At 36.0% G+C, this 24,897-nt stretch overlaps 1 protein-coding gene and 1 non-coding gene across 2 annotated transcripts; one reads left to right on the top strand and one right to left on the bottom strand.

Moving 5' to 3' along the window:
* Positions 1-917: 917 nt before the first annotated feature.
* LOC123380245 (elongin-B-like) lies at positions 918-23,830 on the top strand. The gene is made up of 5 exons (XM_045038097.1): positions 918-969; positions 4,519-4,611; positions 11,579-11,631; positions 22,676-22,756; positions 23,426-23,830. The coding sequence occupies exons 1-5, from the start codon at positions 918-920 to the stop codon at positions 23,828-23,830; spliced, it is 684 nt and encodes a 227-aa protein (XP_044894032.1).
* TRNAQ-CUG lies at positions 5,990-6,062 on the bottom strand. The gene has a single exon. It is a non-coding gene; the product is annotated as a tRNA-Gln (tRNA).
* Positions 23,831-24,897: the final 1,067 nt, after the last annotated feature.

Here is a 24,897-nt window from a genome sequence, read left to right as displayed (position 1 = left end):
CATCCCTCATGACCTTGCAACATGAGACCACTTAATCAGTCTGCGCATTTGTGTGTTACCTTACATGGGAGACAAAAGAAGTAGAAAATATATAAAAAATTACGCCATGTGACGTTCGGGGCTCAGTTCTTTGGGTAGGAACCCAGATGAGTGGTGCCAGCCTGAATAAAGTTGAAAAGAAAAGGCTCAGAGTCGACTTCCACAAGAATCCTGCTACACATCCATCCACAATGTTGTGCTCATTTAATTCCTAAGAGAGTCATCCACCATAGTTCTCTGAATGTTTCATATTTCTTTTTCAAGAAAATAAAATACTTCATAGTCTTCATTCTCAACAAATTCCTTTACTAAATTCCCTGGGGGATTTGCCTGTTTATTGGAAGCTGTATATGCACCTTGAAAGACTGCTATATTCACTCCTTCACCATGAAGGTAGAATTGTACTACAGCACTTTTTTAATCAAAATAACAATGAGGAACGAGCCAGGAATAATTCTGTCCTAAATATCTAGAAAAACATAGAAACTAATAATTGTTCTTTCATCACCTGGAATTGAGCTGTTACATTCACTCAGTAAACCTTTCTGAGGATGTCCCTGTGTTAACGTCTTTGTTATGCCCTGGAGGTGTAGCAACTAACAGGAGGATAACATCCTAGCCCTGCAGAGCTTGCACTACTAAGGGAACTGATGAAATTAAATGTTTCACAAGTCACCAGCTAATTACATGCGGCTTTAGTAAGGTCTCTGATAAAGAGAAAGCTATAAGATTATACAATAAAGTTACTGGATTCAGGGGAATCTTGCAGTAGAGAGTGAAATTTAACATAACATATGAGTTAGCTGGGGAAAATGTTCCAGACAGAGGTGCAAGGGTGCGAGGAAGCTTGAGGGGATGGAAGAGTGATGTTAGGATTGATGCGATTGAGCTCCCGAGAGTATAGTGCTAGTGGCCGAATCAGGAGAAGTGGTAAAGATTTTGGCCCTTAGAAGGAAAGCCATGGGAAGCCATGGATAGGATTTGAGCAGAGGATTCCAGGGCTTAATTTTTGTTTGTCTGTGGTGTTGAATGTGGATTGGAGGGGTGCCTGGGTGGTTCAGTTGATTAAGCACCCGACTCTTGACTCAGGTCGAGCCCCTTGTCAGCCTCTGTGTTGATGGTGTGCAGCCTGTTTGGGATTCTTTCTCTCTCTCCCTCTCCCTCTCTCTCTTTTTCTGCTCCTCTCCTGCTCACATGTGTGCATGCTCTCTTTCTCTAAAGTAAATAAGCAAACTTAAAAAAAATAAAGTGGATTGGAAAGAGCAGTGGAGATAGACAAGTTAGGAGGTCATCCCATCAACTGTAAATGAGACGATGGTACCTTAGTTTTCCATGATAGCAGAGGAAATAAATGCATTCAAGACAAAATTACAAGTATAATTGCTAGCATATGACTATTGACTAAATATTACAGTGAAAATGTGAAAAAAAAATATCAATGATGATTCCCAGGATTCTAGCTTGAGCAAATGAGCTGATAATGATTTTAAAAACAATTTTTTAAAAATCTTGTGAGAGCAGAAGTAACTAAATTGCCATATGAATCAGACTCACAAGATTTAAAAGATCTTACTCTGTAAGTTTATGTGTGTGTATGTGTGTGTGTGTGTGTGTGTGTGTGTGTGTGTCTATCTCACACTAGAAGAAAAACATTTTGGTCATGAAATATACCCATTTTTATTCTGATATTTTAATAGCATGCATGTCCCAGATTACAGGGCTTAGTTTTTGTTTGTTTTTATTTAGCCATAAACAATTTTATTTATTCACTTACTTTATTTTTCTTAACATTTATTTATTTTTGAGAGACAGAACACGAGTGAGGGAGGGGCAGAGAGAGAAGGAGACACAGAATCCGAAGCAGGCTCCAGGCTCTGAGTTGTCAGCACAGAGCTGTAGGCGGGGCTTGAACTCACAAACCATGAGATCATGTATGACCTGAGCCGAAGTGGGGTGGTTAACTGACTGAGACACTCAGGTGCCCCAGCCATAAGCAATTTTAATTGAACCAGACATTTCATAGATGTGGACCCTTCTGATGGTACATACATACCATTTATGTCTTTGCCAAGAGGTCTGCTATTAGCATTTACAAGAAGAATTGGCTGGTTTATTTTTCTTTATTGAGCAATTCCCATAAACGAAGATAGTCAATTGCAGGTCTGCTAATTCTTTCTCACCTATTGTGCATAAAAACCTTAGAAAATATGTTACTGCTTTCCTGAAGAATACACTGGAAATAAAATGAAGACTTCTTCCTTACCTTGCTATAGCACTAAGAAGTTTTCTCATATGCTTTCATATGCACTATCATTGATTGTTACAATAATCCTGTGCAAAATGTAGTGTTATCATTTTAAGAGGAATGACACCCAGAAAGGTTAAGTAATCCAAAACAAGTAAGTCGTAGAGATAGTTCCTCAATCCATTTCTGAATCCCCATTCAATATCATTTTGTCTGTATCACACTGCCTTAATGCTTGTTTGTAACTTGTAAATTTAAAACTCACTAAAGAAATACAACTATAACATCATTTTTGAAGGTTTACTTAGATATTTTTGAAAGAAAAAAAACCCTCTAGTGCCTGGTTTTAATTGTCATTTTAAGAATCAAGAACCTGTGACATGTGTGCACTGAATGGCTCATTCACACTTATTTTCAACTTGCATGAAAACAGTGATGAATTTAGAACACATTCTGTAAATTACTGAAAAAGATGAGAAAATAAATGGTGTTCTCATGTTTCAGGAAAAAAAAGATGAGAAAATATAAAAATGGAATCTCAAGTGCTAAGAACTATATTATTATGGTTTTTGTTGATTATGTAATTGTAAATTCACTTGCAAAATGTCTCTAACTTTTCCATATATCTTCTGAGGTTCCTACTAAGTTTTTAACAAATAATTGTTAGGTGCCATAGAATTCCAGAGTTTTATATAGTTATTTTCCTGCAGCAAGCTCTTTAGACCAATATAATCACCAGCAATTTTATGGAAGACAGAGGAATAATGTCTCAGAAAGACAGATTTTGTGTGGTGTTTGGATTTATATCAAGAGTTTGGAGGGTTCAAAGGATCTTTCAACTAGTTCTCCCAGAGCCTCCTAGGAACAGCTTAAGACTTCACTCAGCCACATTATTCTTAGTCAAGGGAACTCACAGAGATTTCAAGCCAAACAAAAATCTTCAGAATAGATTCCTGTCTTTTTCTTTTTTTTAAGTTTATTTATCTTGAGAGAGATAGCACAAATGGGGATGGGGCAGAGAAAGAGAGAGAGAGAGCAAGAGGGAGAGGGAGATAATCCAAAGCAGGATTCACTCCCCACACTGAGCCCAATGTGGAGCTTCAACCCATAAACCATGAGATCATGACCTGAGCCAACAGCAAGTTGGACACTTAACCCACTGAGTCATCCAGAAGCCCATATCCCCTTCTTCTTTAAAGAAGAAAGCAAACATTTCTCTGGACTTCATATATGCATATATGTTATATCCTTTGACAAGACCCCCTCACCAAGAACACACACACACACACACACACACACACACACACAGACACACACACACTTTCCAATCCTGTTTGTGGGGAGACCATATCTACCTTCACTATACAAATAAAGATTTATCTGCAGAGTTAATTCTAAGAGTCACTTTGGTTTTGTTTTGGGTTCCTTGACCTATACTCAGTTTATGCAGCAGTTGGACATTTATTTCAGCTTTGTCCTTGGACCTCAAATTTCTGGCATGAAAAATTAGCATTTTTCCAGTTCATTATACTCAGAAGTATAATTAAGATAGCAAACTAAAATGGCCATAATTAGTATAGTAACTATTCTAATAAGTAAGAAACCAACAAAGCAAGGAAAGAAAAGCAAGAACAAGCTCATTAAACACAATTGTAACCCTAGGTCATCAATGAATCTTGAGTGTAAGGATCATCTTATTTTCTGTTGAGAGGTGTTCCCTGTGATAGAGTTCAGAACATACTACTCTAAAACATGGCTCCTTGACATACAGAAATTTCAAGCTAAAGGAATTTGAGAACTGCCATGTGCAAAAGTGGCTTTCTGACCTTTCCATGTGGCAGGTCATTAAAGCTAGGAAGGTTTTTCTGATATTCTCCTGAAAAAAGTCATAAAAAAAATCATTATATGAGAGGTGACCTCCTTATACCTTAAAGACAGGAGCATCTTTCTATGAAGATGAAGGGATACAGGGAGGAATCAAAATGAACAAGCCTTGCCCCAGTTACACCTAGCTCATCATTGTCCTACATATCTTTCCATGATGATCCACTCTTCATCAAACCTAGCACAAAAACACTGAAATTTAACTGTGTCCTTGTGTCTTCATTTTCTTTGAAGGCTCCTGTGTCATATAAAACTTATATTAAATAAATGTATATGGTTTTTCTCTTTTATTATGGACTCCCAGTCAACAATTTGAAAGAGTAAAAAGATATTTTTTTCCTCTCCTACAGTTTCTGGTGAAACCATGAGGGGTTGGCTGGACACCCCATTCACTCTGAAGCAGACGGATGAAAATTTGGGAAAGCTAGCAGGAGCCAGTGAAGGTTAGGAATTCTGACCAAGGTCAACTCTTCCGGATCTCTGTGGCGCCCACTTGAGAAGCAAAGGTAAAAATTCCATTTGTCTCTTCCTTTTGAATTCAGATTAGCAGGAGAAAAACATTGTAAAACTCAGCTCTTTGGATGGCAACTCTGATTAAATTTGGTTTTGGGGTACACATCAGTTATCAATCTGTTTCCTCCAAGGGACAACTATTGTTTTTCTGTTTGTTTTGTCTTGTGTTTTTTTTTCAACGTTTTTTATTTATTTTTGGGACAGAGAGAGACAGAGCATGAACGGGGGAGGGGCAGAGAGAGAGGGAGACACAGAATCGGAAACAGGCTCCAGGCTCTGAGCCATCAGCCCAGAGCCTGACGCGGGGCTCGAACTCCCGGACCGCGAGATTGTGACCTGGCTGAAGTCGGACGCTTAACCGACTGCGCCACCCAGGCGCCCCACGTTTTGTCTTGTGTTTTAAAAGCTTGGTTTGGCTTTTTGCCTGTCAGAGCATGCAAGTTGTCAGTTCTGTGTTTAGGCAAACAGCCTCAGGTTGGGGACCCAAGAATATGGTCAGTAAAGCAATTATAGGAGTCCTAGAATCCTACACTTGAAAATAAAGGTATAATAATAAATTTAACTCAGAAACAGAGTTGATGTACAAGTAGCCACAAACAAAGATGCCCAGTCAGATAGTACTCACTTTAATGTCAAACACTAGCAGTTGAGAGAGTAATTTAGTTAATTCTCACCCCCTGAGTTTTTTTTTTAAACATAGGGTATCTCAGCTTATTAATGTGTTTATTTGTTTATTTTAACTACTTGTCAGTTCACATCTGTAATTTGATTTTTTCCCTTCCTGTGCTTCCATAGAAGTATAATTAGATTTCTCTTCAAGCATTTGTATTCACTATTATTCAAGCTGATACAAAAGATGTTTGGTTTCACATGTCTCAGAAAAAAATAAATTAGTTAAGAAATACCCCAATTTAAGACATTTTTGCTAAAAGGTATGTTTAATACAGGGAGAGTAACGGGAAGTTGACTGTCACTCTGATTATCTAATTCTGAGAGCAATAGGATAGCATAATAGTTAAATGGAAGATAACTTTAAAAATCATGGTGGTTGAATTAAGGTGATGCCCATGAGTAGGGAGTAAATGTAGACAAATATGATACTTGTTAGATTTTTTAAATTACTCTGGTTCTTCACACTTGCAATCTGAAAACATTATTCTAGTGTATATATTCTGTTTAGAAATGCCCCAGGAAGGGAGCTGGCCTGGTTTGTGGTTTGTCAGGTAAAACCAAGATGTTATATAAGATGAATATATTCTAGAAACCTATGTACAATGCTTATTTTTTTTTTATCTTCAGTAAGTTGCATGCCCAACATGGGGCTTGAACTCACAACCCTGAGATCCAGAGTCTCATGCTCTACCAAGTGAGCCAGCCAGGCATCCCATGTTGTGCCTACTTTTAACAATACTGGATTGTAAACTTAACAATGTAAGTGGGTACATTTCATGTTAAGTGGTCTTATCACAATAAAAGAATGTTAATAACAATGATAATAACGGATTACGATCTATAGAAAAAATAAATATCTTCAATTTCAGACTGATATAAATAATTAAGTGAATAATAATAAATGAGAAAGAGCAGTTCATTTTCATAGGCTTCTAATTAATAAAGGTAGAAGGAATGATAAAAATATTCACCATTTAAGGTATACTACATTAATTTATCCTCCAATTATCACAAGGAACAGGATAATCACATATTCTTAAAGTGTCATCCAGTGGAGTAATTTTAAACCATAAATGGAAATTAGCTAAATTTGCAATTCAAAACCCTGGAGCCGCCACCTCAACCAACTGATGGAAGGCAACAACATCTGTAGTTACACATGTTGACATTATGTATCTCCTGATAGGATGCAAACATAAGGCACACAATATCAGTCATGTGGTATTAAAAAAAAAACTTTAAATAGCTTTATTTTTTTAATTTTTAATATTTCTATATTTGAGAGAGAGAGAGAGAGAGGAAGAGCACGTAAGGGACAGAGAGAGGGAGATAAAGACTCCAAAGCAGGGACTCCACTCTGATAGCAGAGATCCTAATGGGGGACTTGAACTCTTGAATCACGAGATCATGACTGAGCCAAAATAGGACACTTAACCAACTGAGCCACCTAGGTGCCCCACAAAAACCGTATTTTTAAACGTGAATAAACAACAGACAAAGCCAAATTGAATGGTGTTCTAGGACATAATGGACCACTACTTTTCAAAATAGTCATTTAGACAAAAGAAGATGGTCACATTTTCCAGGATGAAAGGAGATGAAAGAAACAGAAAAACTACACTGCACTCAAGATGTGAGACTCTGGGTTGTTGGCCTTTATTCTCTGTTTATGTGAGATGTTAATATTTGAGAAATAGGATGAAGGTCAGACAGAAGTGTATGATGTTTGCAATTTTTCTTATCAGCTTGAGTTGTTTTAAAATGAAATAATATTTTGGGGGTTTGCTTAGTTCTTAGAGACAAAAGATAGTATGAAAACAGCATTATAATACATACTATTAGGTTATGGATTCAAACATAAACTTAATAGACATGAGAGTATGTAGATATTTATAGGAAAAGAAATGAAGATCAAAGTAGTAAGGTGCACAATTTTGGACAAAAAAACCCCACTGACTAAATATATCTTTTAAAGGGGTTAGAACTTGTTACATAATGCAATATTTGTCTATTAAATTATTATTCTCATGTGTGTCTTTAAAAATCATTAAAACATATATCTCTGTAGTAGAATTGTTTATTTTATTTTCTCTCTCCTTCTAACCTAGGTAACCTCAAGATCTTATCTTAACAATAGCTGTCTAGATCTACACCAAATACTTCTTTCCCATTTTGACATAGTTTCCATGGATAATGTTATTTACTCTCATGGAAGGATTAGAAGAGTACACTGAATATCAAAAAAGGCAAATAAGCCACTGATACATTGCTTATTACAAGGGACCTACCACTAACATGTACATCAGATATGTATAGGATATTTTAGATTATGTAAAGAGTCATTTAAAAAAAGAAAAATAAAGAGTAATTTTCACAACTATTTTTTTACAATTTTATTTTTAAGCAATCTCTACACCCAACATAGGTCTTGAATCACAACTCCAAGATCAAGAGTCACATGCTCTACCCATTGAGCCAGCCAGGCACCCCCACAGCTTTTTGTTAAGAAAAATATGCTATTTTGCTAGCAATAGTAATCCCCACTAAGTGTTAGATTTGCCAAATATAAATATTGTTCTGGTGACATGTAATTATTAATGGTGCGTAATGTGTGTGGATGATAGGGCCATGGGGTAAATAGATTTTTCACAAGATTTTCACATTCTTTAACAACAATTGACATAATGCAATTTTTATTTAAGATGAATTAGTTGGCACCCACACTGATCTCTTAGGAGTAATACAATTACTTTTTTAAAAAATTAAAAAAAAAAACATTGAATTAGAAAATTCTTTCTGCTCTGAAGGAAGGCTTGGATAAGATCTTACCAAGGAAAAAGTGTTTAGGCCAAGTGCAAAAAGTACTACCTTAAAATCTTTCCTAATAAACAAGAAGGGTTTTTTTTTTGCCATAGGGCAAACTACTTGTTACTGTAATAAATTAGGTTGTCTTAATAGTCATAACATTTCAGAGCCAAAAACAACTTTATATGTCATCCCATCCAGTTGTTTGGTTGTATACATTTAAAAAAGCCTTTGACAGATTAACTAATTTTCTCAGCTGGGCATCAGAATCTTTGGACTGTCATATCACACAAAATAAAAATATTTCTAGTTATAATGATGCCTTATAATAATGCTTATCAAACATTTTCAGGGTGCCCTCATCCACACTTTAGTCAGTGACTATTTAAACTGTATAGCATGGGTCAGAACTCATTTTACATATTTTAAATAACTGGTGTAAAAGTGAAGTTTGAAATTAAAGGTGGCAAATGTTAACTATGCTATTTTGATTTATGGAAATGAGATAGAGCCTAAGGCTGAGAGAGGTAAAACCTTTTTATTCATAAAGTTGAACAGTAGGGTTAGCTCTCAGCATTGACCTTCTTAATACTCTTTTATTTAAGATATTCTGTGCTATTCGGGGAGAATCATTTGTAAAATTCCAGTGACAATTTTCTGCCTAAATTTTCTGAAATCTTTTAATCTGTCAATCAACACCAAACTAGATTTTTATGCATCTATTTTTGTGCCCAGAATAGTGCTAACTGCCAAAGTTATAAGAGAAAACAATTTAAACAGGACCCCTTCTCTCTTAGAGTGTACAGTCTAGTAGGGGATCATAAAATAACAAAAGGCCATTGCTACATAGGTTTATTGAGGATATGGTATGCAAAGTACATTATACTGTGGTAGCGTATAGGAGGGGCACTGGATTAGTAAACTCTTCCTAAAATAATGATGCATAACAAGGCATCACCAAATTCTATGGCTTGATTTCTATTCCATCTATAATGGAATAGCTGATTTTGGAATTGCTGGCCCACTTTAAGTGCCCACAAAAATGTATTAAGTAGATAATGAGGGATTTCTGGGGAAGTGAGCAGAGGTGGAGAATCCTAAACTCACCTCTTCCCATGGATATAACTGGATAATGCCTACATCATGTAAATAATGCAGAAAATGACTCAAAGACGAAAGAACAGACTTCACAACTAAAAATAGAGAAGAGACCACATGAAGAAGGGTATGAAGGGTGGAGGTATGGTAGGGAGCCAAATGGACTCACAGCACTGTCCTGGGAGGGAGGGATTTAGCAGGCTTGGAGAAGGGAAAAGAGCAGAGCCCCATGCCAGGTACTCCAGGCATGGGGGACCTACATGGAGAAGACAAATCCCCGTAACATTTGACTGTGAAAACCAGAGGGACCTAACAATTAGTGGAGCCTAACACTCAGAACTTTCAAAATTAGCTGGCTCAGTTCTGGGAGAATTAGGAGGGTAGAGTCCCTACCCTTAAAAAGAAAGCACAACAAAGAACCCCAAATAACCTACAGCATAAAAGCAGCAGTTTAAAAAACACCTGGGATATATGGAAGGAGATTTATTTACTAATCTCAGAACATGTGCTGGAGGGGCTGGAGGGATCTTTGGGGGACTTCTCCAAGAACAAAAGAGCTGGCAGGTGCCATTTCCCTCCCTTCCCAACAAATGTTGGTGAGGATGTAGAAAAAGGAACCCTCATGCACTGTTGGTGGGAATGCAAAGTGGTGCAGTCACTGTGAAAAACAGTATGGAGGCTCCTTAAAAATAGAATCACCATATGATCCAGGAATTGCACTACTGGACATTTATCTAAAAAATATGAAAAAAACTACTTGAAAAGATATATGCACCTGTATGTTTATTGGAGCATTATTTACAATAGCCAAATTGTAGAAGCAGTCCAAGTGTCCAAGGATCAATGACTGGATACAGAAGAAGTGATGTGTGTATGTATACACATACATGTATAATAGAATATTACTTAGTTATAAAAAAGAATGAAATCTTGCCATTTGCAATAACATGGATGGATCTCGAGGGTGCAATGCTAAGTGAACTAAGTCAGTCAAGGAAAGACATTTAAATACCATATGATTTCACTCATATGTGGAAATTAAGAAACAAAACAAAGAAAAAAAAGAGACAAACCAAAAAACTTAACTATAGAGAACAAACCGATGGTTATCAGAGGGGAGGTGGTGGGGGGGATGGTTGAAATAGGTGATAGGGATTAAGAGTACACTTATCATGATGAGCACTGAGTAGTGTATAGAATTGTTGAATCACTAGATAGTACACCTGAAACTAATATAACAATGTATGTTAATCATACTAGCATTAAAATTTAAAAAAACAATGTTTTCAAGGAATTAGACAATAAAACCAGGCCCTGATAAGATCCAATGAATCAAACAATATTTTGAAATTGAATCCTTTGCATGTAGAAGGACTTGGGTAACATTCTAGCCTTTCAGAAATGTTCCTTTATATTCCACAATTCAAGGTGATCGACCAGCAAATGAACTGCATACTATAATAAAACTGACTCTTTTCTAAGGAAGAAAAAAGATTGCAAGATCTGTATGGTATAAATCAACCATGCCCAATGCACATTTAAAAAACTAAAAAGCTTGGGGTGCCTGGGTGGTTCTGTCAGTTAAGCGTCCAGCTTCAGCTCAGGTCATTCATGATCTCACAGCTTGTGAGTTCAAGCCCCACGTTGGGCTCTGTGCTGACAGCTTGGAGCCTGGAGCCTGATTCAGATTCTGTATCTCCCTCTCTCTCTCTCTGCCCCTAACCCACTCGCATTCTGTCTCTGTCTCTCTCAAAAATAAATAAACATTAAAAAAGATAAAAAAATTAAAAAGATAATTGTGAAAAAGTAACAAATATAGGACATGGGCTGCCATCATGAACAGTGAAATAATTAGACAAAATATATGAAATTTCCATTTTTAGATATGGGACCATAGACAGTATTGACTGAAATCTTTGAACTAACAAATGAGACGACTTCTATTATTGTCATATCTTTCTGTATGGAGGCACTCTATGGCTTAAGAGGAGGTAGATGAGAGCTAACTAGAGCATGAAGGTCTTTCTGAAATAATAGGACAGATATCAGAGTTGGAGGGAGCTAGGATTTATAGAGAAAAATATCAGGGAAGAGAAAGCTGTAGAGAGAAAGTTCCAGAAATTTTCATGGATGTCCACTTAAGTTTTGGCTCTAAAGGTGGCAGAATATTCCACCTCACAATACACCAGCTTGGCTTGAGGACTGTTATAAGCTGAAGGCATTTGATAAGAGGCAGATACAAGAAAAGTTCCCTGTGCTCCCCATATTTGCCTAAAAGCAGGGTACAAATTTACCAACTATCCCTCTTTCCCTTTCTACCAGGAAGAGTAAAGGCTAGTTACCAGAGATACTGTAGGGCCTTATCAATGGAGAAGGTACAGACTTAAGTGTACATAACAAAGTTTACTCTTGCTTCCCAAGTTTTTCCTCATTTTTCCATAGGTATTGCCTATGTATTCATGTACTACTAATAAGCTTGTGTTTGTCTTCCTCTTGTTTATCTGTCCTTTTTTATAAGGGTTCCCGTCAAGAAATCAGAAGAGTAAAAGAAAACTATGTTCCCTTTACAGCTAAATAACAGCTATGCATTTGCAGACTAACATCACACATGGCCAGTTAAATAACTACTGGGATTCTACCAGATGACCAATTCTTAGCATTCACCGAACACTGGGAGATGTTCAAATTCTGACCAGCTGGAGTGGTGGTTCAAACTCCAGAATTGTCACATCTTAATTGTAGGGTGCAGTCGTCCCACATACTTTAACCAAGCTAGTATAAGGATGGTCAGGAATGTAAAGAGATAAATGAACATACCAAGAGAGAAATGGAAGATATAAAAATGGAGGAAATAGAACTGCTAAAAAAAATACTTTTAAAAATCACTGGATGAGTTTACCAATACTTAGGATCCCACAGACCAAAAGATTAGTGAACCTGACGTTAGAAAAGTGAGAATAAAAAAAGATACATTTGTGGGATAATATCAAGCATTCTCATACATGTGTACCTGGAATCACAGAAGGAAATAAGTGAAGGTAGGCCACAAAGATATCTGAAGAAATATAGTTCATTTCAACATTCATGAAAACTATAAATCCATAAATCCAAAAATGCTCAATAAAAGTGAAGCAGGATAAGCAAAAATAAAAATATCAAGGCAGTTCATAATCAAATGGGTGAAATACGGTCATAAAAAGAAAATCCTATGATCAGCCAGAAAAAGAGACAAATTATTTGCAAAGAAAGAAATTTTAAGAATTGCTGCTTACTTATCAGAAACAATGCAGAGATGAAGAAAATGATATATCTTTAACTTTCTAAAAACAATCTGTCAGTGTTGAATTCTTTATCCAATGAAAGCAGCATTTATAAATGAAGGGGAAATAAAGACCCATTGCAGACCAAAAACTACCTCAAGAATGTCTTGAGAAAACTTGCACTTTGAGACATATTAAACGAAGCACCTTAGACTGAAGAAAATAAGCCAGTTGGTAACTTTGTGGTATGTGAAGAAACAAACAGTACTAGATATGGTAAAATACATATAAAATATAAATATACAATTTCTTCATCTTTCTTTAAAAGTCTTCAAAATCCTATTCAAAGAAAATTAATATAAATATATTTGGGGGCTTATATATATATATATATGTATATATATATATAATTTTAATGTTTGATAAATATAGTTCTAAGGTTGGAAGGGACAAATGGGATTAATTACACTATTGTTAGTTTTCTACAATATACATTAAACACTATGATATTTAAAAAAATAAACTGATATGATAAAAATATATGTTTCAAATTCTAGAGCAGCAGTGTAAAATATAGCACAAAAAACATAACAGTGGAGATAAAATGGGTGTTAAAATTTTAATATAATTATTTTAAAACAAGGCATAAAATAGGGAAAATGGAACAAGGAATAACTGAAACAATTAGAAAACAAAAAATAAGACTAAGAGTTAAACAAATCTATATCAACATTTATATTAACTGTAAATGGTCTAAATATACCTTATATACAACCTGGATAAAAAAGCAAAATGAAAGTGTATGTTTTCTAATAAAGAAACACTTAAATATAGATTCAAAGAAGAGTTAGAAAAACATCATGCAAATAATCCTCATAAGAAATCTTTAATGGCTATATAAATATAAAATATAAATTAGATACATGTATGCTTCAAAGGACAATATTAGAAAATAAAAAGGTAACCCAGAGAATGGGTGAAAATATTACAGAACTGATGGGACTTATATCTAGAATATTCAAAGAACTCTTCAAACTCAATAACAATACTACAAATAATCCAATCTTTGGAAATGGCCAAAGGATCTGAATAGACATTTCTTGAACAAAGATATAAAGATTACTAACAAACACACAAAAAGATGCTCAACATCATTAGTCATTGTGTATATGCAAATCAAAACCACAGGGAGATATCACTTCACACCGCTAGGGTGGCTATAATGGAAGAGCCACATATTGACCACTGCTGGCAAGGATGTGGAAACGTTGGAACACTTATACATTGTTGGTGGAAACAAAATAATGCCAGAAACTTTGGAGAATAGTCTGGTACTTCCTCAAATAAACACTGAGGATCATGCAACATAGCAATTCTACTTTTAGGTAAATATTTAAGAGAAATAAAAACATATGACTGCACAAAAACATGCACATGATATTGATAGCAACATTACACATAAGAGTCAAAAGATGGGAACAAATGAATTGCCCATTAACTGATGAATGGATGAACAAAATACAATATAGCCATGCAATAGATAGTATGTGCTCCTAAAAAGAAAGAAGTACTGAAATATTTTATAACATGTACGAACTTTGAAAATTTTATGATAAGTGAAAGAAAGCCAGCCCTCAAAGACTATGGATTGTATGAGTCCACTTAAATGAATCAGTAATACTATAGACACATAAAGTAGGTAAGTAATTGCTTAGGGCTAGGGTCATGAGAGAAGACAAAAGAGTGATAGCTAAAGACTAAGACTTTTTGAGGAAGTTCTACAGAACAACTTTGCTACAATTCTAGGAAGTTATGCCAAAAACATGAAGCTAATAGAAAAGGGGGAAAATGTGGAATGACATGTACAGAAAAAGAATAAATGAGAATTTCACTAAATTCTTCATATAAAAGTACTGGAGGCCAGGTATATCTTTTTGACCACTGGAAATTCTCAATCACATGAATTAATACTTTTCCCTGGTTGCATAAATTATTTTGAGTTGAAGTTTGTCACCTGTAACCAAGTGTCCTGATATCAAAGGCAGTAGTATTGAACTAGTTGGCTTTTATGATTCTTTTTCTTCTTTTAACATACCACTGTTATTTATTGAATATAAAATCAAATGCCAAAAAGATCCATAACTATTTTAGAGAAATATACAATCTAATTTCCAATATCTACTACTTTGAAAGATAACATTTCATTGGAAAAGTGTTTTTGATTATTTAAAACCATTCACAAAATTAAAAAAAAAAAACAAATTTTCTTATCTGATAGTTTCATTTCGAACATTGATTCTTTGTGGAAATTGGAAATATACATTTAAATGGAGACCAAAACTTGTTGAAGGTCTTACTACTTCCCTCAATGATTCAATATAATCTTCATCTAGATTATTCTAACGGCTTCCTTAATAGACTTTTTACTTTAGCCCTTGCTTCTCTGTATTCTCAAGACTGACCAAGTAATTATTTTTAAATGTAGTTCTTTGTAATTTTTTTGCTTAAAATTCTTTGTTCAAAATTCTTTGCTATAAAACATCCAATGATTTTCCATTTCACTCAGAGAAAGACAAAATCTTAATAAATGGCCTGTATAGCCCTGTATTATTGCATTCACCTGCAGTCTACCCACGTCCATAATTTTTATTCTCATTTCCTGTTGTATTTTCTCTATGTCTCCACAATTTGGGATACTATATGTTTTGCTACTTGTGTAGTTGTCTATTGTCTGTCCATCCCTGCTCCCTTACTGTCACCAAAGATTGTAAGCTTCATGAGGTCTTTGAGGTCAGAGTGTTGTGTCTATTATTTTTGTGTCTAGATTGTGCTTAGAACATTATCTTACACGTAGAAAGACTTAATCTTTTTAAAAATTTTCTGAATGTTTATTTCTTTTTGACATAGAGACAGAAAGAAAGAGAGAGACAGAGAGAAGGAGACAGAGAATCCAAAGCAGGTCCAGTGTTGTCAGCACAAAGCCTGACCTGGGGCTTGACCCCGTGAACCATAAGATCATGACCTGAGCCCAAATCAGACACTCAACAGACTGAGTCACCCAGGAGCCCCCTGTAGAAAACATTAAGTATTTGTTGCATGAATGAAAAGAAGGACAGGTGAATGAGTTTTTGTGTGAAAATATGTTTGTTATGCTCTGGCATGTTGAATAATTAATATATTTTAGCTATATCACATGTTGGTATTTAAAATGAGTGATTAAAAGTGAATAAAATAAAGTTTGAATAAAACAATTTAATTAAAAAATGGAAAAAAAGAAAGTAATGAAAATGATAAGGATAAATCATTCTGCAACCTTCTGACTACATTAGACCGTTGGCACATATGATATCTTCATAAAATGAGATTTAGACCACTGATCTTTGGTGAACCCTATATTTAATATCAGGGAAATATATATTTTAAAAATTGAATTAATATCTGTCTTAAAAGATATATCTTTTTTTTTTTTTTGAGGGAGAGAGGTAGGGGCCCAGAGAGAGAAGGAGAGAGAGAGTCTCAAGCAGGCTGCTTGCTGTCACTGCAGAGAGCCCGATGTGGGGCTTGATCTCACAAACTGTGATATCATGATCTGAGCCAAAATCAAGAGTTGGGGGCTTAACCAACTGAGCTACCCAGGCACTTACCTAACACTTTATATTTAAGGAACTCACCTGATTCCATAGCCTGCATTCTATGCGTCCTGAGGAAGATTTTCAATTAGGATTTTACAAGATGCCCAAACTACTGAAGAGAATATGTTGTGAAATGTCTTTACTCTCCAACAAGAAATTAAGTTGTATTTGATTGATGTTCATTTTACCTAGTTAACAACAATTACAAAGTGGTCACTTTCAAGAGAAGCACACGGGGTGTGGCCCTGTCTGACCTGCATGGCACGGAGGGTGTCACATTGCATGGGCTAAGCTTCACTTCCATCTTTGTCATTTTATACTTATTTCTTTATGCAGAACAAAGCTAACACTATTAAATTCCCATTACTTATATTGCTAAGCATAAAATTTAAGTTTACTCAAGCCAATTAGCCAGAATTATAGGCTATCTAAGCTATAATCATTCCTAAACATTATCTTATAAGTAATACTGATAGTTTTTGGTAAGCAACAAAATGACTAAAGAATCCTTCACGGTTCTGAAACCTACGGTTCTTGTTACAACTCTGGAATCACTCCAAGATGAAGAGGTCTCTTCCCTCTTTATGCATAGTTAGCTTTGGAGTTAACAGTCTTCCTTTATAGAAATGAACCACTTATACATAAGGTTAGGGAGCCCTCTCAGGCACATATCAGAAACAAAAATATATGTGTACAATTGTGGGGAATAACAAATACTCTTCATAGTTATACAACTTTTTGAGCCATAGTTTCTGTGACTTTAAAAAGAGTATCTATAAGAATCAAATGAGATACTTTGTAGAACTGTAGATAAAATTGCGATTCATATCAAATGTAAAGGGTCATTAGGTGTGTCAAAGACAAAAAACAAATAAGTATGGGAACTAATTTCATCAAGGCTATTGCCATAGGGTGAGGCTACATATCCAAAGATTAGAATATCTTGGTGAGGTGGTTTTGCCTTATATTTTATAGGAAGGAGTACACAGATGGCTGATTACAAGAGAGTGATTTATAAGGGAATCCTTAGTCACATGAAGAGAAAATGTTTATCATTGTGTCTGGTTGGTTAAAGGGAATCAAATAGTTCAGCTAGTCTTTTAAGAATCCCTTTCATGGGGTGTTAGAATTGCACTGCACCTAGAGCATAGAGATCATTTAATATGATTTCCTATAATTATCATTGGTGTATCATATCATAACTTTAGGAAATCAGCTCCTGAGTTAGGGTCTCCTCTTTTTTTTTTTTTTTCCCCTAACTGACAGGGCATAGAATAAACTCTGTCTACTTTGCTTGTATGAACAGAGTAGTGCCCTCCTCATGGATTCACTCCCAGGGTTTCCATGACATACTATTATTTGGCTAATCCTTAGCTCCTAGATATGAGTCATCAGAGAGGTAGCTGCATATAAGCCTTGTTTCTCTGGAAATTCAAAGCATTTGGGTAAGTGTCAGAATTGTCCCAGGATACACTTTCATTTATCACTGACTGGTAATTTATCTACACTTATTTTTCTGGGTGATTCTGTCAGTGAATTAGGAAATATATGTGCAATAAGACAGCTTAACTGCCTACAATCAATGCAATAAATAAATAAATTCAAGCTCACTTTATAGATTTAAATCATTGTCATGATTCTATGTGAATGTACCTTGTTTGCCTTAAGTTCTTTAATCTAGCATAGACAGTGACTCAACCAGCAAGTTGCTCTTAAATAGCATAGAAATGCAGGTTGAAATTACTTTGCAGAATAAATTTCTCTTAATGTCTTTTTATCCTAAGTAATACTCATTTTTACAACTTCCATTTTAAAAATGGATAATGTAATGTCCCACACATACCACTTTCTCAAATGCAATTTTCAAAAGAATGAGTTGTACAAAAAATTTCCCCAAAGGGGTAACTATAGTTTGTTTCAATTAGTTTTAAAATAGATTTTAAATTATAGTTTTGAATCATTACCTGTCTCTCCATTGGCTCACATCTAGAATGACATTTATAACACATCCCACATTAGTATAAACCAATTTCAGGTTTGTCTTTGGGGAATTATCATGATTAAAGTCTCTCATTCTGACATGACCCTCATTCACAACAAAACAAAATTTGTTAACCCCAAGGTTCCTCATTATATCTTCAAATCACTTTACAAGTAGAATCAAACTTTGTATTTAAATAAATTTTCATTTAGATATAAAGTTGTATTATGTATGTAACTTAGTGAGATAAAAGCCAACAATATTTCTATAATTGAGAAATTATGAGTTCCATTAAAACTGACATGAAAATTGGAATAAGATGTTTACATTACAGTTCTATTATTTCCAGGTATCATAGCATTGGACAAGTGAGTTATTTTTTGTATTTCAATTTTCTGATGAAACATAAGAATATTGCAGTATAAGATACAAAAGTAAAATTCTATCAGTAATGCAACATAATTGTAATGTGAATTGTACAAATAATGCTTGCTATTATCTCTCTTTCTCTCTCTCTGTCTTTGTATAGTACATATAGTATATCTGTACATATAGTACACATAGTATATATAGTACATATAGTATATAGTGTGTACAGTATATATAGTACATATAATATGTGTGTATGTATATTTTATAGCAACTCTTGTGTGTATGAGTTATATGTAACAGTATGAGTAATATGAGTAATAAATCATGTTAAATGATTCCTATGCACTAGCAGAATTCAATCTTATTTATATATATAGTATATATAGTTATTATAGTATAAATAGCTATAATAAATTTATATATACATATTATATGATCTCTATAAAACTTCTCTTCCTTTTAGAGGGTTATATAATGTAACAAGGACTACTTGGGTGAAGTTGTAAAATATTTTATTCTTATAAACTGTTAGTACAGTGCTTCATAATCATATATACTCTGAACATTTTTAGAAATAGACTACTCTTGGCAATAAATATAATAAAGAAAATGGGTATTGTAAAGAAAATACAGAAGGCAGGTTAGATCATATCAACTGGATGTATAGAGAGCTAAAAAGACAGTGAAACACAACTTTACTTTACAACTTTACTTGGAATTCAAAAAATTTGAATTGAATCAGAGACTATTAGGAGATGTAAATTTACACTTGTCAAAGAAAGAAACTTTTATTATGTCACAGTATTTTTGTAAGCAGTGGTGAGCTCTTGCCTGAAGTTTCCAGGAGGCCAGGTGAAGTTTATATCCCTATACATTTTGAAGGGAATCAGATTTCTGGCTGCTGTTGGTCAACAGACACTCCTTCATCTACACATGGCAATGTGGTTAGACAAGATTTTTGATCTATAAGTCAATTTTAAGAGAATTCACATCTTTATCATGTTTAGACTTCCAACTGAGCACAATATGTCTCTCCATTTTCTTATGTGCTGTTTAATTTCTTTCACTGGTATTCATATTTTTCAGCATACAGACCTTATTTATGTATTTTCTTTGATTTTACCCAATATTACTTTTTTCAGATATCTTAACTGTTATTTTAAAATTTTGGTTTCCATTTACATTACCAGTATGAAGAAATACAGTTGACTTTTTGTGTGTGTGCTAACACTGTATCTATATTCTTCCTTAACACACATTAATTTTAGGAGTTTTTTGTTTTTGTTTTTTGATTGGTTGAAATTGTCTAGATATACAGCCATAATATCTGTAAATAGAAAATAAATTCATTTCCAATCAATTTAACTTGCATTTCTTTTTCTTGTGTTATTGCATCGATTTAGACTTCCAGTATGATGTTAAATGGGACTGCAATGGACATTTTTGCCTTCCTCCCAATTTTATGGGTAAGGCAGTCACTCTTTAATTATGAAATATGATGTTAGCTGCAGGTTTTTTTGACGACCTTTTGAGAGGCTAAGAGAAAAATTACCAGGTGTACTCACAACTGCAAAGAAAAGATCTTTCCCCTCCTCTGCCATTCCGGAAACCAGCCAGGGCACGCCCGGTGGTAGTCTGACATAAAGGCGGGAACCAATCAAGTTCTGCTGAATGGTTTGAAATAAAGGCGGGAACCAATCAAGTTCTGCTGAGTGTTCAAATTTAAATGTCAACCTATAACAACTCTGTAACCTCAAAAAAATCCCTAACTTGTTTGTGCCTGTCTATAAAAAAAGCTGTAAGATCCTTGCTCGGGGCCTCTTGCGCGGAGGACCGGGTTCGAACCTGCAATAAAGGACCCTTGCCGCTTGGCTTTGGCTCTGGACTCTGGTGGTTTGTTTTCGGGGGGTCTCTCGAATCGGGGCATATCACTTTCTCTACAAAGCAATGGTTTCTTTGTATTCTTAGCTGCTGAGAATTTTTATCATAAATAAATATTGTGTTTTATGAAATGCCTTTTCAGTATCAAAAGGATTGTGTGTTTTTTCCTTCTTTTTCACACTATTATTACACAAGTTTTCATTGACCAAATTTTCACACGTTCAATTACCATTGCATTTCTAGGGTAAATTTTAGTTGATCATAGTATATTTTTCTCTTCATATATGGCTAGGTATGTTGTTGTTGTTGTTGTTGTTGTTGTTGCTGTTTATATATTGTTGAAGTTTTTGTAGCCATAGTAACAAGGGATAGTGGTTTGTAGTTTTCTTTTTTGTGCTGTCTTTATCTAGTTTTGATATGTTATTCTGAACTCATAAAATGAAACTGGAAGTTTTTATTTTTCATTCTTCAATTTTCTTGAAGAAGTTGTTTAGAATTAGTGTTATTTGTCTTTAAATGTGTGATAAAGTTTTCCAGTGAAACCAATGGGTCTTGTTTTTAATCTGAAGGATTAAATATGAATTCATTTTTAAGAGTTATTTGAATATTAATGCTATATATTTCTTCTTCAGTGAATTTTGATATTTTATAGTTTTTGAGGCTTAGGTACATTTGTATAAATTGTCAAATTTGTGTATGTAGAGTTCTTTATAGTTTTCTATATTATCCTATATATGTCCTAAGAGTCTGTAGGAATATCCCTTCTTTCAGTACTCATAAATAATTTGTGTCTCCTCCCCTTTATATTTGTTAGTTTTCCTAGATGTTTATCATTTTTATTTTATCTTCACAATAAACTGACTTTCTCTTTTTGGTTATTTTCTGTTTTGTTTCTTTCTGCTTTCACATTCATTGATGTCTGCTATCTTGCTTACTGTCTTCAATTGCCTTTGTCTTCTGATTTGCATTTCTTTTGCCCTTTAAGTTTCTTAAGGTAGAGCCTTAGATTCAAGAAGCAGCTTTTAGAAATAGGTCCTTTTTGGGGCACCTGGGTGGCGCAATCGGTTAAGCGTCGACTTCAGCCAGGTCACGATCTCACGGTCCGTGAGTTCGAGCCCCGCGTCAGGCTCTGGGCTGATGGCTCGGAGCCTGGAGCCTGTTTCCGATTCTGTGTCTCCCTCTCTCTCTGCCCCTCCCCCGTTCATGCTCTGTCTCTCTCTGTCCCAAAAATAAATAAAAAATGTGGAAAAAAAATTAAAAAAAAAAAAAAAGAAATAGGTCCTTTTTGTTAACCTTGCTTATTTTCTCCCCACGATTTTTGTCTTTTACTGTAAAAGAAGTTTTAAAATCTCCCAACTATAATTGTAGATTTGGTTTTAATACTTTTATTTGCTGTCTTACTTGAAGAGTTCTGGTAGTGGGTTGCTTTACAATTTAAATTCCAGTTGGAAGTATATCTGAATTGATGTCATCCTTCCATGAATATTGTGGCTGGGTTCAAGGTGTAAATTCAAGGTGTAAGTTCTTAGCACAGACAAGAATAGATGCTAAGTGGAACAAAGAGTTGGCCGTGTTGGTATTCTCTGTTGCCGTCCATATTAATTCACCTCTTCTGTGATCCAGAAAACTGAATTCTGTGGGCTGCATCATCTGTGCTTTCTTGCCCTCTGCCTTCCAGGTTGACTAACGGGAGAATCTGGAAGAATAATAGTGGATATAGGAGGAGAGACCTTGGGATATTGATCCCCACACTCTGTTTTGGATATTCCCTTCCTGCCTTGATGAGGGCCTGATAGTTACTACATTTTAAGATACCAGCTTCTGTGGGATACCTCCTCCTTCATTGTTCCCTATATTAACCTATGTTACCTCTTCTTTCTCCTCCCAACCTAGATGTGATCAGAACAAGGCACAAGAAAGTTGCAAGAAACGTATTACGTGAATGATTAATTAATGGAAGGCTGATATCACATACACCACATACTGATATCAAAACACAACCAAGTGTGGAAAAATCTCTGCAAAGGTACAGAAGATTCCCTAGGATTTGGGAGTGTTCTTTGATAGTATTATAATATGGAAGTGGGTAATTAATGGTTAGGTTTAAAATAATGATTTGTTATTACTTTCTATTTTCTCTCTCTCTCTGTCCCACAATCATACACTAAAAAATAGACATTTTTTATTGTCACTGCTTATTTTTCTTACCAATGAAGTTTGCTAACAGAGACAGCTGAGGTCATCCAGAGTTCCTGCATTGTAATATCATTTCACTTTTCTTTCTGTGTGATAGATCTCACATCTCTGCGTGAACCGATATGTGACTTTTGATGCAGAAGTTATCACTCAAGCCAGGAATGAAGTCATTCTAGAGGTATTACAGTTAGAGAACTGTAGAAAAAATCTGTTTGGTTGTGGGCAAATGAAATTTTATTCTTGTAGTATTGCTGTGTGCAAAATAGTTACTTACTTAGGTGTTTCATTTAATTACTTTTTGTGTAATAAATGAAACTCTCTCATCTGAAAAATTCAAACCTACTAAAGAAGAAAAAAAGGTGTGGGAAACTGACTCAGATACATATAGTTTTTCAAGGCAGATATTGAAGTAATATTTAATTGTGCTATAAATTTGATTTCACCATTAAACTTGTTTTCTATATGCTATATAATAGTTTCTTACAATGTAATCTTTCTTGCTATGCATTAATTATTTTTGAAATATAGTTTCCTAATATCCTAGTCACATTTGAGGTCTGCAAATGTGCCTCTTCCACAAATCTCCTTTTCACCAAGTTTCTGCTCATGTTCCTTCCAAGCACTTGAACGTCCAGTCCAACGATTGGCTACCACTCGTGAATCAGTATACACTCAAACCTTTTTTTTTTCCCCTATGTAAAATGAATCACCAGATACATTGGCCAAAGTTCTGATCACTGGATGAATTTTTCTTCAAGACCGCCCTACAGGAATGTCCCAGAAAATTCCATGATTCACCTGTAGAGCTCTGCCAAAGTTTCCAAAAGTAAAAGGAAACCTCGTTTAGTCGGGAGGCCAGCAGAGGGAGTTCTCAGCATCGCAGCAAGCCAGGACCTGGCAGGACGTGTTCCTCATGATCAGGCCCCACAAGACCACCATCTTCCCGTACGCCAAGGAGTCCAGCACCTTGTTCGAGCTGAAGCGCATCGTCGAGGGCGTCGAGTGGCCGCCCGACGAGCAGCCGCTGTACAAGAACGACCAACTTCTGGATGATGGCCAGACACTGGGAGAGTGCGGCTTCACCAGTCAGATGGCACGGCCGCAGGCCCCAGCCACCGTGGGGCTGGCCTTCTGGGCAGATGAAGCTTTCGAGACCCTGCACATCGAGCCCTTCTCCAGTCCACCCGAGCTGCCCGATGTAATGAAGCCACAGGACTCAGGAAGCAGCACCAATGAACAAGCGGTGCAGTGAGAGGGCCCCGGGCCCGCCCCCAGTGGCCCCCCTACCAATAAAAGAGATTTGGGTGTCTGCCTGGTTGCTGCCTTTTTCTGCGCACCCTCTCCTGACTCGGGCGTCACCTTACCTGGGATGGGGTCTGCTCTCCTGCAAGGCTCCTTCTCAGCCCCATGTGCTTGCTAGGCTGGCTGTGGCTGTGGGACCGACCCCAAGCTCTGTGGGCCCCCACTGTCCACACCCACTCCAGCCTGCCCCTCAGGGGCTGTGCGCAGAGACCTGGGAGGAACCCCCGGCCCGGGGGCCAGCCTTCTGCTCAGCCTGGGGACAAAGGTTCCTACTGTGACTTCCAGCAAGCAAGCTCTCACAGGCTCCCGGGCAGCCTCTGGGCTGAGGGGCAGAGGCCAGGGGCAAAAATGTCAGCTGGAGCCAGTGTGGTTCCATGGGGGACTCACCGCCTACAGTCGCCTTACTTGAGTCTTCTAAGGCTCTGGGGGCGGGAGGCACATTCAAAGTGGAAAGACTGCTCTCTCTCCACCCCTAATAAATAATCTATAGACCCCCCCCCCAAAAAAAAAGTGCCATCGACACTTCATGCTCCATTCTGTCAGCTAGATCATATGGCTCAAGTGACAGAACAGTGAACCTGCTGTAGCAAACCTTCCTTTGCTCTGATCTTCATTCAAAACTAGCATTTTGGGGGGGGTCGCTTGTAAATGGGCCAGAGTTAGCACACCCAGATGACAAAATATATTATTGCCTCTATAAGCTAAAGGGCCCCACTAGTTGTTGTGCTTCGTTTTTATTTTTAAATGCAGCTAGATGCAATAACTTCTTTTTCACCTTGGAAGGGATGCCCTGTATACACCACTGGACTCCTAGAAATTCCATGAGGGTAGAAGGCCCATGAATTTTTATTGAATTTATTTCTCAGTCTCTAACAGGTAAATGTTTTACCACCACGTCTAGAGAGTTGGTACTTCTTAATCACTACATAATGTCAACCTACATGGGCCAGTATGACGTCTTCTGGACGGCCAGCAATTAAGTTTCCTGTGGAATCAGTTACGATATAGGGCCGAAAA

Source organism: Felis catus, chromosome D1, assembly GCF_018350175.1.
Source record: "Felis catus isolate Fca126 chromosome D1, F.catus_Fca126_mat1.0, whole genome shotgun sequence".
Taxonomy (NCBI): domain Eukaryota; kingdom Metazoa; phylum Chordata; class Mammalia; order Carnivora; family Felidae; genus Felis; species Felis catus.
This window is presented reverse-complemented; position numbering and strand designations above follow the sequence as displayed.